Source organism: Rutilus rutilus, assembly GCF_951802725.1.
Source record: "Rutilus rutilus genome assembly, chromosome: 5".
NCBI classification, from domain to species: Eukaryota; Metazoa; Chordata; class Actinopteri; order Cypriniformes; family Leuciscidae; genus Rutilus; species Rutilus rutilus.
The window spans coordinates 9,026,277-9,045,943 of record NC_140213.1 but is presented as its reverse complement, the minus strand read 5'-3'; the positions used below and the strand labels follow the sequence as shown (position 1 = coordinate 9,045,943).

General features: G+C 37.4%; 1 protein-coding gene across 1 annotated transcript in view; it reads right to left on the bottom strand.

The window, feature by feature from the left end:
- Window positions 1-19,667, bottom strand: part of LOC311290281 (uncharacterized protein) — a 36,676-nt gene that overhangs the window by 852 nt on the left and 16,157 nt on the right. Inside the window, exons 7-9 of the mRNA XM_084408677.1 lie at window positions 8,394-8,550; window positions 1,290-1,396; window positions 56-171 (exon numbers count right to left, since the gene is read on the bottom strand). Coding sequence (XP_084264803.1) covers window positions 56-171; window positions 1,290-1,396; window positions 8,394-8,550 — 380 coding nt within the window. The remainder of the gene's footprint in view (window positions 1-55; window positions 172-1,289; window positions 1,397-8,393; window positions 8,551-19,667) is intronic.

Genomic DNA, 19,667 nt, shown 5'->3' with positions numbered 1-19,667 from the left:
CAAAACCTTTTTAGGGCCACTGTACATTTTCCAGCATCACAATATCTTACCGCACCTTTGTCTTTCTTCTCTTTTTCCCAGATTTAAGTTCCTTTGCGCTTTTCAAAATGGCACTGAATGTTTCTGTGGACATGCGTGTTGAAACTTGGATTTTAATTGGAGATAGTTTAGCTGTCAAGGAGATGGGAAAATGGTTAACAATCTCATTTGACCAAACTGTCATCCACTACCAGCACATATCCAGACTTTTATCACGGCTTCTCAATCCATAAAAGCCATAGTTTGTGTGAGGAACAGACCTAAATTAATTTGCAATAGCTTTCCTCTCCAATGTAGCACTCATGAGAAAGAACCCAGCTATCAAAAATATGTTCTAAGACTATGAAAACATTATTTCTGAATGCTCTCTGGATTGTGTGAACATCAAGGGAACATTTCATTTAGCAAGTATTACAAGAATGCTACTTTTGAATGTTCTCTGGAGCAAACTAACATTTCAAAATGTTTGACGAACATCCCATGAATGATGTATAAACAATGTTTTTGTGCTAACGTTTTGAGAACATTATTATATATATACATTATTAATATATTCTATTATTGTTACTTTAAAGGTGCTGTATGTAACTTTTCCACTAAAATTAATCCTTTTTTATTGCCTGTGTGTGAAGGGGTTGTAATCTCACATTAAAATGATCCACTTTGCGGGTTTTGCAAGTATTCTTATTAGGGAAATGTTACCAGATGTTAGGGAAATATCAGTGATGAGAAAGAAGATAAAATAATTAGTAGGCCTATTTACTTTTTAAAAATGGCATCTCCAGAATTCACTAACTGAATATGTTCAGGTCATGTTATTCACTAGACACAAAGAATCAGAGGAAACTTTTTTTGTCTCTAGCCCTTACGGTTCAAAAGTTATTGGCATAAACATGAGTGCAACTTTGGACAGCTGGTGGTGCTAAAGGGAATGAGTTAAGCCGGGTGCACACTTTACGATTGTTGCTTGCCAGACTGTACGAACATGATCATCGTTGTAAGATCTCAGTTGTCATTAATGTCAGACTGTACAACAGTCAAGACGCGTTAAAAACGGACGGACACGAGAAAACTTGTCCGAAGTTTTACATCAATCAATGACGCGTGCGGTGATGTGAACTGCATTACACGCGGGATTGAAATGGTGGATTTGGTCATGGCTTGTCTAGTCACACTTGCGGGACAATGTAACTACGTCACGTAAAATCTTTTCATGAGGTCACCTATTTCCATCATATTAAAGTTCACACCTGTTTGTCTCTCTCTCAGGGCCTCTAAAAGCACTTTCCCACCATCCTCTCCGATGTGATTCTCACCAAGGTCCAGTTCGGTCAGGTGCCTGGAGAACTGTACTAGACTGAAAGACATTTATAGACATATGTACAGTTGAGTTTGATGCGTTATAGGATCAACTGCTCTGGCATATGGTAAAAGTATTCTCTCATTGTGGCCAATCCAAACTTAAGTCTACCATCTAACAAAACAATTAATACAAACATGTTGAGAAACAGTAACAGCTGTAAACGATTGCAATTGCAAATGCCAACAGAAGGTATTTTAACCAGTATTAGTTAAGTTGAGTCGCCAAAGAAATCAGTTCCTGTTTCACTTATAATGTTAATTGGCTAACATTATAAGTGAAACAGGAACTGATTTCTTCGTTGTTTTGCGCCAAAAACAATCATAGTTTAGATGTTCATGATCATTTTCCGCCCTCTCTCTGGTCCTTCCTGTTGTACAGAAAGCGAAGTAGCAGCGTAACTACAACAGCAGCCTCCTATTGTGCTTTTCTGCTGTGCAACCAAACTGCTGTTCTATAGCCTACAGAAAAATTGAATATTTCCGATGTGATATGATAATGGTCATAAATTATACAATTTAGATGAGAAAGGGTACACACTCAAATCTAAATGGTAATTACTCAGAACACCAAAGTGAAGCTATAAACTACTTCATCTTCATCTAAATCATCTGGATTCAGTCAGATTTACTGAGTAGAAACTGCTGTTTGTGTGCCTGTCACAACATGTGGAACTTGTATCAAGTTCAACAGGCGTATTTTTTCAAACAATGGACTGTGTTTTCTGAGTTCTGCATGTGATGTGCAAAACTTAACTTGCAATTTTGGTTCTGCCGTGCAGCTGAAAGTGCTGTAATCTGTCCATATGGACGTTCAAATAAATAAGACCAGCATACATGTTGCAGATGCTAGTGTGAAACAGAAACTGAGTGTGTTTTGCTGCTCAGATGGCAATGCCAAAAGTCTGTTCACTGACCTCAGGGGAAAAAATTAATAACCAGTAATGCATGATTCGCCTCGTTTAAGACTACTGGGAAAATGTTCTGTTCACTAAAAATCATGTTTATTGGATTTGTTGAGAGTGAGAAGGGAAATGCTTTATTTTTAATGGCTACTATGATCATACTTACCATTAAACAAATTACACGCATCCGTGTCAGTCCAGAAACTAGTATATGTAGATGTGACTTAAAACAGAAATGACTGTTTTAACAACATTTTGTCATGCTTTAAAGAAGTACATTTATTTTGATGTGTTGATAAACATACTAAACCACATGTAAAACACTTGATTATAATTTCTCTGTAGTGTATTCAATAATATTAAGTAAAAATATTTTAAAGGGGTGGTTGAATATGATTTAACTTTTTTAACTTTAGGTAGGTGTGTAATGTTGCTGTTTGAGCATAAACAACATCTGCAAAGTTACAACTCTTAAAGTTCAAAGCAAAGAGAGATATTTGCTTTTAAAGAAATAGCTTTTTAAGGACTACAACAAACGGCTGGTTGGGACTACACGACATTCCTCCAAAATTTACATAAACCCGCCCCCGGGAATGCGATTTATAGATTATCAAGACAGAATATGCTAATCAATGACTAGAAGATAACTACACATAAGCTACATAAATTCACCAACTAACCATTCAGAAATGTTCTGTTGCTTCTACATGTTGTCACTTCTTCTTCAGTCTCTCCATCTTTCTGACTTCGGTTTGAACATAAAAGGCTAAACGTTTTTGAAATTTCCAGTGCATGTCTGTGTGAGGTAAAAGGACAGGAGCTCTTTAAGCTCCGCCCCCTGTGCTGGGAGCAGCAGCTCATTTGCATTTAAAGGGACAGATGTAATATGTCATATGTAATTTATAAGTGCCCGTACACGTGCGTGGTTATGTTTTCATTAATAGGTTATGGTATGAAAATGTTTTCACACACATAAATCGATCATGTTGTCAAAGGGAGGCCATAACTGAACTTATGGTTTGTGTTGATGAGTGAAGCTGGTCTCACTTTAATTTGAAAAGGTTACAGCTGATCTTTCAACAAAAAAAAAAACATGTAATCCATGTAAATGGCAGTAATCGCCATAGAAAGTGGGAGGACCCACCAAAGACTGCACCAACATTTAAACGTAAACTTTTTAAAAGTCCACTATGGTTCAAGACACCATTACAAATGTCCCCTCAAATAGTACCCTATTTAACCCGTTCAGACCTGAATTATGTTTTAGGTTTCTGAAAAATATAAAAGTACATTTTCCCAGCTCATGAGGCTTCTATAAATGAGACCAAATAAAAAAATAAAAAAAAATGTTTTGCTTTAATAGTAATTTTTTTTGTCCATTTCAATGGACGTTACGTCAAAACAGGTGTACTTCACAAAAATGTACCAACATAAAATTAAATAATAAACATAAAAATTGTTAGTATATACTTAAAGCTTTTTCTCAAGGTCAAAAACTTTTCAACAGTATACCATTTCAACTTTAATTTTGAGGTTTTTGTTTTACAGATTGCACACTGTTTGTAATAAACTAAATATCTTAGAATCAATCAATATGGTCATGTTAGAGTCATTTTCTTTGTGAATCTTTCTTTTTTAGATCAAAAACTTGAACATTACAACATTTCAACTTTAATTGTAAGGTTTTTGCTTTATAGATCGCACATTTGTTTATTCATAACAAAATAAACCTAGGAATCAATCAACGAATTCACGTTAGAGTAATTTCCTGTGTGCATCCTTGAAACAATTTCTCTGTTAGCGATTTTCTTGTATTTCTACAGTACATTACTGGCAGCACGGTTGCCATGCATGATGCATGTATTTCGATTTCCAGTAACTGTACTGTTATTCACATACAGTACACAAGATCAGTACTGTAAACTACCAAATAGTACTTTACTGTATTTGTACTGTATTTTGTAATTTGATCTGCTTTTGCTGTAATTAATTATACGGTGTTGTAATATCTATATTGAGAAATTACTGATAAATGTTATTATAATTTTCAAAATAATTACTAATAATGATAATATTATATCACAATAATATAATATGTAGTTATTAGGAAATATAGGCTATAGTAGGAAAAAATATGGAAATCAATGGCTATACTGTCAACTGTCTAGTTACCGACATTCTTCAAAATATCTTCTTTTGTGTTCAGCCAAATAAAGAAACTCATACAGATTTGGAACAACATGAGGATGAGTAAGTGATGATAAATATAATTTTTGGGTGTACTATACCCATAAAGGGATAGTTCACCCAAAAATTTAAATTGGCCCATGATTTACTCACCCTCAAGCCATCCTAGGTGTATATGACATCGTTCTTCTTTCAGACGAATACAATTGTAGTTATATTAAAAAATGTCCTGGCTTCCAAGCTTTATAATGGCAGGGAATGGTTGTTTCTGTTTTGAAAGTCCATAAAAGTGCATCCATCCATGATAAAAGTGCTCCATGGCTCTTGGGGGTTAATAAAGGCCTATTGAAGCGAAGCGATGCGTTCGTGTAAGAAAAAATAATTCATTTTCAAGTTACGCTTTCGATTTATGTCAAATCCGTATGTTTAGTTTGGCCGGAAGCTAGTCATTTTACTTTATAAAGTTTTAAATACGGATATTTTTCTTACATCTCCATCTTCCTCATCATCACTCCAAATAAAGTCACCATCTGAGATACTTCCATCAGCTATATATTCAAGCACTTCAAGAACTATATATTCTGCATATGAAAAAGTAAAAAAAAAATGTATCGGTACTGTGATATAGATTTTTATATAAGAAATTTCAATCAGCATTACTGGACTTCAATTACTGGAATGTGATTTCAGTAACAGGCTTTTGAACCCACTGTCCATTCTAATGGACAGACACATTTGAAAAAATCCTGATTTAAAATGTGAAATTCTACAATCGATTTTTAACTTTAATTAATAAGTTCAATCTTTCTATTTTACATACAAACTATGAAATACTGACAAACATATCAAAAAAAGTAAATAAAACCACAGAAAATGTTGCTTGCTTCTGTGTTTGGAGTGAAGTGCTGACATGCTTCTCTTCAAAGTAGTGTTTTTTTTTATAATTACTACATGCAAAGCTTTACTACCATTTGATTGGATGACAAGCGTCCAATCTAATGGACTGCAGGCTTTAAACTAGGTGAAATGCTCCAGAAGTAAAAAAAAGGGGGGTTGACATGTGATGTCCATTGTAATGGACGCAGGGTCTGAATGGGTTAAAGCTATAGTTTTATACAGGGTGATTTCGGATGTTCTCATTTGTTCCCTTAGTTACTGAATATGTTCCACACTTGTTCAGTTAGTTAACATCCTATGTATTCATGCTCTCTCACCCAATATATTTACTGTATACAATGTAGTTTGGATGTCTGTGTGATGTAAAAGGACACAAGCTCTTGAAGCTCCGCCCCCTGTGCCGGGAGCAGCAGCTCATTTGCATTTAAAGGGACAGACACAAAAACGGTGCGTTTTTGCTCACCCTCAAAAAGTGACAACTTTAACATGCTATATAAAAATATCTGTGGGGTATTTTGAGCTAAAACTTCACATACACACTCTGGGGACATCAAAGACTTATTCTGCATCTTGTGAAAAGGGCATTATACCACCCCTTTAAATATGCTGAAATTGCAACTTAATTGCAAATGTGTAATTATTACAAATATATTTTAAGAGCAAAATGAAGAGCAAATTAATGCAAATTAAGAGCCCAATAGTAAAGACAGCAGCATGCAGGTCAAATACTTGTACGTGTACGTGACCTGCGAGAAAGTGATTTTCTTACTCTCTATTTTTGTCTTGTTTTCCAGTACAAATATCTTAACATTCTTAAAGAATGAAGAAAGATAGGTAACACTTTAGAGTACTCTTCCATCATTAATGAATGAATACACATAAACAAATGAGTAACGCAATATTTACATTATAGCAATTACTATTTACTAACAAGAAACTCTGATTACCGAATTAGTAAGAAATAGCGCTCAGTTGAATTTGGTAGTTCACTTTTAGCTAATCAGTGACTACTTTTTTCAATGACAGAACTATTCTAAAGTTTTACTGAAAGATACATTTACTTCAGAAGCAAGATTTAAAAAAAAAAAGTCTTGTTTTCTAAATGTATCAAAATAAAAGTGATTTTATGCTTAAATTGAGGAAAAAAAATCTGCAAATGGGGTGAGGGGGAAAACTTGCTTTTCTTACAAAATTGGCAGATTTTTTCGTTTTATTTTTATAGCATAAACTTTTTTACATTTTTCTTTTCAGGTAAATATATCTTGAGTTAAGAATGTTCAGATATTTGTATTGGAAAACGACAAAAAGTAAGAAAATTACTTTTGTTGTTACGGAATGTGGTATCGAAACACACAAAGACAATGAATAATACTAGGAGATAGACTTTAAGGAGCCATGGTGGAGACGACTTGATGGAAGACCCCCGGCGAAGATGCAGCCTGACAGGCTGAAGAGCCCACGCAACACAGATGATACTGGAGACCAAGGTGGATCTGCGGTGGCGAGCATCCGAGTGAACCAGAGGACTGATGCAGAGTTGGAGGGACAGAGGAAAAAGGGGGAGGCAGGACACACCAAGGAGAAGCCAGAGGGACGAGGGAGCCTGGTGGAGCGGTATGGCCAATGGTTTCCGGTGGAGCTGAGGGAGGGAGGAGCCAAGGTGTAGCCGAAGTGTCAACAGGCCGAGGTGGAGCGATGGGCCCAGAGGCTGAAGGTGGAGCCAGGGGATCCTCTAGGCTTGGTGGAACTGGTGGCCTGAAGACACTTGGCAGATCCTCGAAGTAAGTGGGAGATGAGCGGAGGCGGGGCTGAGGCACAGGCTGTTTAAAGAGGTGGGAGAGGGAGGCTGGGTGGGAAATCTGAAGATACAGAGGGTGTTGGATTTACAGGAAGCACTGGAGATACAGTGAACACTGGAGAAACTGGGAATGATATCACCAAAAAAAATCCATTTAATCTTCCTCAAATAAATCCTTTAATTCTTCAAAATAAGTACCAGAGGCAATTAACATCTTATCCACAGCGGTGGGGTAGGGGATGAGGCTTTCCACCAAGCCCTCCCTCAGCGATGCACGACGTTGCCGGCTCACGCACCTGGTCAGACTTCAGCAATGGTACAGGCCCCGTGGCGATGACTCCTTCTGACCTCTTCTCTGGTTCGGACTCGTCCATCGCGGCGGGCCGGTCTGCGGTGACCACAGGCAACTCCATCATGCCAGTCGCGGTCGGTGGTGGATGGCTAGTCTCTGGCGGTGTGTTCAGAGTGGGGCTGGTGACAATGTCATCCTCAGCGGGGCCAATGGTGTAGGCTGAACCGCAGTTCACCAACACCCACTCAATGAACTCAGTGAATGATCCTCGAGAACCCAAACCGTGCCTTTGTGCGCTCATTCAAACTGGCCAAATAAAAAGCGCACAGGGAGTGGTCTGGATAGTGCGTGAGGCTCGCCGGAATCCAGATGTGTGGACCTCGAGGCTCTTCTGCTCCTGCTTCAAGCAAAGCAGCAACACAGCAGGTGAAGCCATGCTGATCGGTTTTGGGTCAGTTCTTCTGTTACGGAACGTGGTATCGAAACACACAAAGACGAGGAACAATACTAGGAGACAGACTTTAATAACAATATTCTGGAAACAGGAACAAATGTAGGAGAAATCACACACGCAAACGAGAACCGACAAACACTAAGCGAGAACTGAAGGCTTATAAGCATGAACAAACAAAATTAACTAATGAGTTAATTAAAAAGACACCAGGAAAACCAGGTCACAGGACAGAACCAAAAACAAAATGAAGGAGGGAACACAGAACATACATGTTACAGCAGTAGCTTTATCTGGTCCAAGTTAGCATTGCTTACAGTAGCGTTAAGCCTGTCAACGCATTTTAAACTTATCTTTTATGGTCAAAAGTATATCATCTGTGTTGACAATTCCAGTTGCCAAGAAAAGACAGATGACATTTTGAACAATATACTCAACTGTATATACAGAGTCATGTACACTCACATGCAAAGGAGCTCCAAGAATTGAGTTAGTTGATTTGGTCCCTCCTTTCCTGAGTGATCAATGGAGTTATCAAACATGTGCAGCTTCTCCAGCCACGGACCCCCTGCAGCACCAGGACCGCTCTTTGTTTTTCCTCTTTTCTTCTTCGTCTTCTTTCCTAACCACAAGAACATGTCATCCACAGCAGAGACTAATCTGGCATCCATCAAATTGACATGACTCACTACCTCCTCCCATTTATCAAGAGATGCAATTCAATTTTATAATAACACAGTGCATAAACAAGAAAATATAATTAAACTAGAAAACTAGATTAATTAACTCCGACTGAGAGGCCTGTAAATTTAAACACACAGTGGCAGAGGCTGTCTGTCCGTTAGTTCTCTCGCTGGTCTACAGCGTTAATTTTTTCCAGGCGCAGCGAGATGAAAAAATCTCAACTTTTCAGAATGCCACAAATGCACCGCAGGTCATGTGACAAGAGCCAACCAATCAGCTTCACCCTTTCCATAACAACATTGAAAACTCAGTCAACATGAAGGATGGGGGTGCACCCAAACACTACGGGTGTTTTTCTCTTCTCCGTAAATAAATCTTGTAGCAAAACTACAGCAAGCATTTTTCGGTGGTGGAAATCCATTAGCTACTAAAACTTCTTTTCTTCTAGAGCGCAGTGCATGGTTGCATAGCAACGACAATCGCCACAGGAAAATCGGACCGAATTTTACTATTAATAATAAAAGATAAGCTAATATGCATTGTAAATGTCAGTAGTTTATCTTTTTTGACTCATTCTTTTTATAAAAAGTTATTTAAAGGCTGAAGTATGTGAGGTTTATCTTTTTATAAAACCTTTTTTGTCAGAACTTTTTTTGAACTTGTACATGTTAGTAGATAACATGTTGCAAGACACTACTTTAAAATCGTGCCATACTTTTTAATGCTATTATTTTAATGTTTATGTACACAAAAACTGCATATTGATGCTAATTTTATTTGTTATTTGCTGGTTTTCGACATAAAACTTGGTGAATTGATTTCATTGTGTAGTATAAGTACTTTTTAAACAGGATTCTGTGATAACCGTGATCATTTTGGTCACTTTAATCATGTAATGAAATGTTCATGCCATTTCATCTCTAGTTATGATCAACTAAAATCAACTTTAATATGCAAAGAAAAATGAATCTCTGATTCTGTTCTTTTCTCTGACATTTAAGGGTGACATATATAGGCCTACAAAAACTCTTTTAGGTCTAAAACAGTTTGGATAGTTGTTAATATGAGTTATGAGACATTATTTAAGATATTTAAGTAATGTATTACATGAGTAGCTCTCAAATGAAAAAAGCTTGGAGACCCCTGGTCTACAGAGTAGAGGGAAGGTTTTTGAGGAAACGGCGAAATGCCATTGGTCACACTGAGAATTTGGCAACCAGAGTGTGAGACCAGCTTCACTCATCAACAAGTTCAGTTATGGCCTCCCTTTGACAACATGATCGATTTATGTGTGTGAAAACATTTGTCATATGTAATTTATAAGTGCCTGTACACGTGCGTGGTTATGTTTTCATTAATAGGTTATGGTATGAAAATGTTTTCACACACATAAATTGATCATGTTGTCAAAGGGAGGCCATAACTGAACTTGTGGTTTGTGTTGATGAGTGAAGCTGGTCTCACTTTAATTTGAAAAGGTTACAGCTGATCTTTCAACAACAAAAAAAAACATGTAATCCATGTAAATGGCAGTAATCGCCATAGAAAGTAGGAGGACCCACCAAAGACTGCACCAACATTTAAATGTAAACTTTTTAAAAGTCCACTATGGTTCAAGACAACATTACAAATGTCCCCTCAAATAGTACCCTATTTAAAGCTATAGTTTTATACAGGGTGATTTCGGATGTTCTCATTTGTTCCCTTAGTTACTGAATATGTTCCACACTTGTTCAGTTAGTTAACATCCTATGTATCCATGCTCTCTCACCCAATATATTTACTGTATACAATGTAGTTTCTACTGCTTTCTGTCAGTTATTGTCTATGCATGTATGCAAAGCTGGTGTGTTTTTTTTAATGAATTAATGGATTATCTTTCATGTGAATCGCTAGAATTAGACCCTTATCTACTATTAGTTTTTTTCATGTTAATTATATCAATATTGTCATGAGACACAAATGGAAAAGAAATGGGCCACGAATCTTCATGTACTATTACTCTGTTCCTTCTTATATACAGAAAGCCACACAAATAAGTTGCTTTGATTAAAAGAGTTTGGTGTATATCTGCCTAGGACTGCACAAGCATGTGTGTCCAACACAGTTGTAATTAGGGGTTCAAGCACGAAGTGCTGAAACCCTATTGTTATTGTTAATTTTCCCATGATGCAACATTCAGACATAAAACTGATCGGGCAGACCAAACCGTAAGTCGTAGAGACTTGAAACTTTGGGGGCTGATAGTACTCACACCGCCTACAGCGTCACCAAGGCCCGCCCCGATCGGCCTGACGGGGGCGCTACAGCGGTCAAAAGTACGAAACGGCTCATAACTCATCAACCGTGAGGCGTAGGCTCAAGTGTCTTATATCGTTGGATTCCTTGGCTCGAGGCGGACCAGGTGCATGCCTCGGATTTGCTCGTCACCCTGGGAAAATTTTCGGGTATTTGGGGTTTTTCACAAAACCTACTTTCGCGAACTAGTCCTAGGTTTTTGGCCCGACCGGAACCAAACCAGTGCAGCAAGATTCTCTGGAGTCCGAATGTCAATAATTATCAAAAAAAAGTGAAAATTTGGGCTCACGGTCCCTAAGGGCCGCCAAAACGTTTGAAGTGGGAGGAGCCCATTTTGCTTAATTGGCTATAACTCGTGAACGTAACGAGATTTTTGCACCAAACTCAGCACGCGTATGTACGAGCTCATTCTGTGGTCGCGTGAAAAAGGACGTGGCGACTGGCCACTTGGTGGCGCTATAACTGTTAAAAGGGTGTCAAAATGATGCATTTCTATGGCAAATCCCATGAAATGGCTGAAAGCGGCCATCTTGCTGTCTGATTTGCATACAACCTCACAAAATCGGGCATGCGCATGCGTCACGTGATCCTAAAGAAGCTTGGAAACTTTCACGGACGTCGGGCCATTGGTGGGGCGCTTTAACTGTCATAAAGGTGAGAAGGCCTCTGTATTATCCTATGCAAAATGACATTTAAATGACTGAAAAATGGGGGAAAAAAGAGCAGCACTTCACCAAATTAGCTGAGCACATGCGCCATATTATTCTAAAGAAGCGTGCAAACTTTTATGGAGATCGGGCCATCAGTGGAGGTGTCACAGTTTAAAAGGTAAAAAAAAAATTCACCACATTTCCATGATAAATGAGCTAAAAGGGCAAAAAACATACTTTTTCCTCTCCGAGGCACACGTTAAAAGGCTTGATAAAGTTTTTGGAACGCAGCAGCGCAAGCGGCAAGTGCCTAGACCCTATAGTTTTTTTTTTAGAGGCCTTTTTGTGGCCCTTTTTTAGCCACTTATTAGGGGTTCAAGCACGAAGTGCTGAAACCCTATTGTTATTGTTAATTTTCCCATGATGCAACATTCAGACATAAAACTGATCGGGCAGACCAAACCGTAAGTCGTAGAGACTTGAAACTTTGGGGGCTGATAGTACTCACACCGCCTACAGCGTCACCAAGGCCCGCCCCGATCGGCCTGACGGGGGCGCTACAGCGGTCAAAAGTACGAAACGGCTCATAACTCATCAACCGTGAGGCGTAGGCTCAAGTGTCTTATATCGTTGGATTCCTTGGCTCGAGGCGGACCAGGTGCATGCCTCGGATTTGCTCGCCCTTCAGGCGCCAATTTCGAGTAAATTGCATTTTTTTGAAAAACCTATTTTTGCGAACTTCTTCTAGGTTTTTGGTCCGATCAGAACCAAACCACTGCAAGAATATTCTCTGGAGTCTGACAATCAATAATCATCCAAAAAATTCTAAATTTCAATTAACAATCGATAAGGGGAACCAAAATATTTGATGGCACCAGGGCCACTTTTACTAAAACGGTTATAAATTGTGAACGGAAAGAGATTTTTTTGCTAAACTTGGGATACGTCTTCCTGAGCTCAGTCTGAGATCACTTGAAAAAAAATCGCAACCATTGGCCACTAGGTGGCACTATAAAACGGTTATAACTTGTGAACGGAAAGAGATATTTTCGCAAAACTTGGGACACATGTTCATGAGCTCATTCTGAGGTCACGTGAAAAAAAATCATGACAATTGGCCACTTGGTGGCGCTATAAAATGGTTATAACTTGTGAGCGGAAAGAGATATTTTCGCTAAACTTGGGACACATGTTCATAAGCTCAATCTGAGTTGACATGAAAAAAATCGTGACAATTGGCCACATGGTGGTGCTATAACAGTGAAAAAAATCATGAAAATAGCTATAAGCGCACCCAACCGTTAGTCTACTGAAAATTGGCACGCAGTGTCTTTGTCCAGGGTGCCATGATAGTCTATGAGAACATTGGTGTATCTCAAAACTCAGTATACGTCATTGGCACAATGCCTTGAAGGAGCCTTAGAAGTTTCAAGCCAGTGTTTTTTCACAGGAGTGACCTCCTAAGACTCCTGAATCCTTGCCGATTCCAACAATACCAAACATGCCAGGTTTCGCCTTATGGTTTTTGTAAGTGTCATTTAGAGCTTTAAAAAATTGTGGTTATCTTCAAAGCCGTTAGTCCGATCGAGACAACAACAAAAAAACTAAGGAAATTTGAAAACATAGGTAAATAGCTAAACAATAATGCCAAAATGTCAAAATTATGATAGGAACAAAAAAAACAAAAAAAAAAATCCAATCATTATCACCCATGGATCATTTTTATGCTCTCATAAATAGAAGTGTCTAAACTTCAATAAAAAAAATTATATTTACAACAAATTTGACAGACATTCCAAAACTCTGGAATAGTCTTCCTGATACTGTTCGTTGCTCAGACTCGCTCTCCCAGTTTAAAACTAGATTAAAGTCGCATCTCTTTGGCCAGGCATTCATATAATCCCACAGTTCAAACTACAATCCGGCCTCTAGCTCATAAATGCCAGAGGAGAACTGGCCCCCGACTGAGCCTGGGTTCTCCCAAGGTTTTTTTCTCCATTAGGTCACCTGATGGAGTTTTAGGATACCATTAGGTCACTTGATGGAGTTTTTCGGTTCCTTGCCACTGTTGCCTTTGGCTTGCTCAGTTGGGGATATTTTGGGGATGTTTGATTTGGTTTTATCAATCAGTGAATTCCTCTTGAAACAAGCTTTGTTGTATTGTTTTGATTTGATGCTGTGAAGCTGCTTTGATGCAATCTGTATTGTGAGAAGCGCTATACAAATAAACTTGACTTGACTTGACTTGACATGTATGGGCACCTTTCAAGGACACCTAATAAAAGTGGTGGAGATCAGGCAAGACGTGGTGGTGCTATAACTGTCAAAAAAACGTTCCTAAGTAAATTGCCTGTATTGGCTGTAAATGGTATTTTCCATCAATGATATAAGTTTATTAGTTTATTTGGATCCCCATTAGCCACTACCTAGGCAGTGTCTACTCTTCCTGGGGTCCCAACAAGTAAAAAATACAAAACTACATTTAATCAACAACAATAAAAAGTCAAGTCAATGAAACACACTAACCCAAAATTCATTCCAAATATCGAAATCAACAATTTACTATATATTGTGCCATTAAATGTTCCTTTAAATATTTTTTTAAAACTAATTTTTCTTGTAAAAATGTTCCTTTAAATATTTTTTTTTAAACAAATTTTTCTTGTAAAAATGGGTGATATCAATGGTAGGCTAAATGATTCCATATTTTCATTCCTCTATACATTACAGTCCGTTCTTTTCCAGTGGTTTACGAAACAGGAAATAAAAAAAACATCCCTTTTATTCATGCCTGGTGTAAAAATTATGACTAGTACTATTATACAAAAGTTGAGAGTACAGGACATTAGGAACTTTAGACACAGAGATATTTCTTATAAAATAAAGCAGAGAGACAATCCTTGAGAGACCAGTGCATTCTTAGTATATTATCTCTTCTATAACAGTTTAAATTGAGTCGTGTCGCTCTGTTCTGGACAAATTATATTTTTCAATCAGTTCTTTTTTTTTTCCTTTACTTGATGCACTCGATTACACCACTGGGCAATAACACACGATTCATCCAATCACTGATTGTGCTGCTGTGACTGACACCTCTGAGAGCCAACAGAAGCGGCATATTCATAAGGCCCGCCCACAGGTCGCGCAGGCGCTGCCACTGTCAGCATAAACAGAGAATCAGATGAGAACAGATCAAATGAGACACGGAGCATTTCTCCAGAAACTCCTTGCACTAAATGATAATCATAATCTATCGAGAACTGTGATTGTGTGCACTTGTAAACTTTGGATGCTTCAGCCTGGAGTGTTGTCGTCAGAGAGAGGTGAAGTGGAAATCGGAGTAAAGATTTAGTGGATCCCAGAGCGGTAATCTTTATTGAATAGTCTTTTTTTAATTGAATATGTGATGCAATCTCGTTTTGGTGAGTGACATTTTTTTATCATATGTTATCTTATGAAAGATATGTCAATTTCAGAAATGATTTGATATGAGCTGAGTGCAGGGGCGATTCTAGGATTTTCATTTTAGGGGGGCTCAGCCCCCAATGAGGGTATGATTCAAAAACAAGTTAGTTTGTGGTCTAATGCGCATTATTAACTAGTTTCATTCATTCATCCAGTAACATGCATATGGCAGGGTTTTATAATCACTGAGGTACCAAATGTGAGGTATTTAGGGGGGTTCGGGGGCATGCTCCCCCGAGAAAATTTTGATTTCTCTGGTCTACATATGTGCATTTTAAGATGTTTTGAAGGCCAAAAAAAATGGATAACAATAGCTTTAAAACCATGTGCGGGTAGCTGTTTATTTTCCACACTTCATCAACATCACACTCTTTTTCTCTTTGTTTTTATCTTGCTCTGTCTTTTCCCCTCCTAAAGCTGAGCTTTGAACGATATAGGCTTTTCATTTTTGTCTGTCAGTGAAGAAAGTAAACATAGGGTCAACTGATAGGTTGATTTATGAATCATTTTCTCAGACAAAGCTACCAGGAAAGCTAGGTAACTAAGTTTATTAAATTCATTCACAATATGTACACATTTATTATTGATCTAGGCCTAATACATGGCCGTAGACAGGGCTTTATAATCAAAGAGGTCATAAATTTGAGGTTGTTATGGGGTTTAACATTTTTATTTCTCTGATATGTACATTTCAAGACGTTTGAAGGCCAAAAAAGGATAAGAAATAGATTTAAAACCTGCTCTCTCCTCATCTCCATAACTCTGTCTTTTTCTCTCAGTCTCCTGATCTTGCCCTGTCTCTTCCCCTCCTAAAGCTGAACTTTTTTAATTTACTGAAGGCTACAAATTGTATTATTAATTCTCAACATGTACACATGCATTATTAATCTTGTGCCTATGAAAACAGCTTTGTTAATGTTTCTTGTCCCCTCACAATGACATAATTACACGTTATATAGGCCTATTTTCAGCTCAAAATGGCGAAATTAGACAAAAGTTGATTCGTTTTCTAATTATTTTTGTCATTCGTTTAACATTTATGACCTAAAACACTGTCAAATATAAAATGTTTAGTTTAGCTACTTACATCTTCTTAACTCGCACTTGACCGTAAACTGAAGCGTCAGTCGTGCTGCTAAAATTCCATGTAAAATTCGCGCTCAGCAGCTTCTGTGAACATAAAGCCCGCCTACTTTGATTTGTTGGTCATCTCAAATATTCTGACATTGACGAGAAGTGAAAGACCAATGAGGCTCAGATGAACAAACACACACATGCGCGCGCCTCTGTTTCTGACCTGCGCTCTGCTTGGCGCTGCTGCGGACTGAAGATGAAGAACATTATTTAACCTTGTCAAAGACAAAAATATATATATATTTTTTTAGAATAACAACATTTCTTACTCCAAGTTTTAGGGGTGCTGAACTCCTTTTTAGGGGTGCTGAAGCACCCCTAAAAAGGGGCTAGCCTCGCCCATGGCTGAGTGTAGGCCGCACAGCGCGAGCTGAACTAATTAGCCGTAGGCTAAAGCTATCACGTATAACAATGAGCATTGTGTCATGAGTTGAGACAATGGGTCTTATTCATGAAACACGAGCAGAACGAATTTTTGTGTAAATCGTGTGTAAAGTGGTTCTGACGTAAATTTTCGGATTCATTAAAATGTTCGTATTTTCCAAACGTTAGTTGGTACGAAAGAAATCTACACCTGCTCCCAGCCACGCGTAAATAGTGCGCTTAACATCCGAACGTTTTGCTCATTAATAAGGCTGCATTTTAATTCACCTTAATCGGGTACATATTTACACAGCTTTTTGAAAAAATATTAGGTAACACTTTACAATACGGGTGCACTAATCTGCATTAATTCATATTTAACTAATGCACAGATAATCATGTGTTAATGTATGACTCATGTAGAACTAAACCATTAATTAATGATTACTGCATCAGCAACTAATAAATATTCTAAATGATTAATAGATTAAGTAATATATGAATTGTTATTAATTAAATGTGTCTATGTATTAATTAATTAATAACTTATTTTATTAACTAAAAGTGTAAATGAATGCGTTAATTACCACAGTTGGTCAAAGCAATGTACTTCAACTTCCAGTTGTCTGCTTTAATTAATCATTAACTAATGATTTGCAAATGCATCATTATGTTATGACTTTACTTGTTGAGGCACATGACTATTAACTAATTGTTAAGTAATATGCCATTTATGGGTTTTGACAGTTTGCACATGCAGTGAATGTAATGTCGGTGAATGTGTGTGAAGGATGGGTAAGTTGGGCTACACACAAATATCAGCACACCAGAATCTGAACTCCTGAAGCTGTTACACTGTGTTTAAACTGGACGAGACCAGCTGTCTACACCTGGACATGACAGACCATCACAAGTCCATTTGTCCTTCATAACAGAACTAGCACAAGAGCTCAGAGTACGTCAGTAATAGAGTGTGGCATCGGTTTACTGACTGGGTTTTGTCGTGTAGTGTCTCGACGCATCCAGTGTAGTATCACTGACTATAATGGACGTTCTATTGTCTTTGTCCAGTCTAGACAGTGTTATGAAATAGCAGAGCTCAACCGCATGTGCTCAGTGTATGTTAACCTGACATAGTCCTGTGCCATGAACAACAAAGTTCATCGGACTCAGTGAAATCTTGGTTGTACATGGTTGGAAATTGAAATCCATGGCTTAGTGTGGATGTCCAAACCAAAATGGCATATTACTTAACAATTAGTTAATAGTCATGTGCCTCAACAAGTAAAGTCATAACATAATGATACATTTGCAAATCATTAGTTAATGATTAGGCTAATTAAAGTAGACAACTGGAAGTTGAAGTACATTGCCTTGACCAATTGTGGTAATTAACGCATTGATTTAGACTTTTAGTTAATAAAATAAGTTATTAATGAATTAATACATTATGACACATTTAATTAATAACAATTCATATATTACTTTATATTAATCATTTAGAATCTTCATGATGCAGTAATCATTAATTAATGGTTTAGTTCTTCATGAGTCATACATTAACACATGATTATCTGTGCATTAGTTAAGCATGAATTAATGGTTATTAGTGCACCCGTATTGTAAAGTGTTACCAAATATTATATATAGTAATTACATACGGTTTTTCTTTTTACTTTTATTACGACAGCCAGTAATTACGAGAGCCATCTGCAAACGGAACAAAAGTCCGCAAGTTTTTTTTATTTTATTTTTTTATTCAAGCTGTTTATTCTTTTACAAGTCCGCAAGTCACAAATAATGCAGTCAAGCTTCATGTCAAACCATTTTCTTTTCACTTCTGGGACTGTTCGATTAACAGATGAAACTCCATTAACTGCATCTATGCTGCCAAGCTTCCTTTTTTTTAGGCCTGATACGCCACTGTGTACGCTTGAAAACAAAATGTGGCGTTTTGAATGAACTTCTGATAATAAACTTCAATTTCTGCATCTGAGAAATTTCTCTTCTTAATTCGTTTTTGAGAAGACAAGTTGAAATCCTTCGTTTGGTGTCATAATATGATGCCCATATAGCCTATAGTTTTCAGTCGGTTTTAATGGGTGGGATTTATGGTAATTTAGAGAATGAGCGTGCACACGCGTCCCATTTACAACTGATTGGAATTCATTAACACACACACACACATTTCACTATCACATCTGACGTTTACGAAGTATTTCTGAATCAGGAGAAGAATTTTCGGGAATGTCGCCTTTACCACTTTAAATCACTCACATATTTACTCGTATATTTACGAATGTTTCATGAATGAGACCCATTGAGTGATTAATGAGTGTCTGTGTTAAATAACTGTCGAAAAGTTCGATTAATGTGTCATTTGAACTGCGCATGTATATGATTTGTTACTGAAATGTTGAATCAGAAATGAATTATTGTACGTTTGCCTTGTGTTTTCCAAGGCTGCGTTTTCTTGTTCTCTGTTTTTTTTCCTATGTGAACGTGATCGGCAAGTGTATCCTGTTTTGTGCCATAAATAATCCTGTGGAGGTGAATCGCCTGCCTATTGAATACAATTAAATATGCACAAATGGCTAGCTGACCAGTGCCCATGGACCGGTTTCCACTTTGAACCATAATTTGAAACCATCAACTGGTAGGATAATTACAATTTTCTTTTGTTTTTCGGACTCACAGGACTTTTAATTTGTGAAATAAAAATTTTTTTTTTTACATCTGAAATGGAGAGACTTGAACTGATCGAGAGAAGTCTGAACAACTCTTTAAACTGAATCATTTGATTCACGAACTCTGGTCAGCTACGTCGTTATTCATGTTGTTGAACATACTATTTTACTATACAAAGATAAGGTGGTTAATTGGAAGGAATGATGAATCACATTGTCTTTTGAGTCAGATCCGATATCGGATTACTAGTATTTCTTTCGTCAACAAAAATTATAACTAAATATTGTCGTCAACGAACCACGTGACGAAAACGAGACGCAACGTAAATGCTGGTCATGTGACAATAACTATAATTAAATGTATAATGCAATTTTGTTGACGAATAAAAACGAGACTAAATGTGGTTTACAAAATAAAAACTATGTTAAAATGTCTCTTCATTTTCGTTGACCAAAAC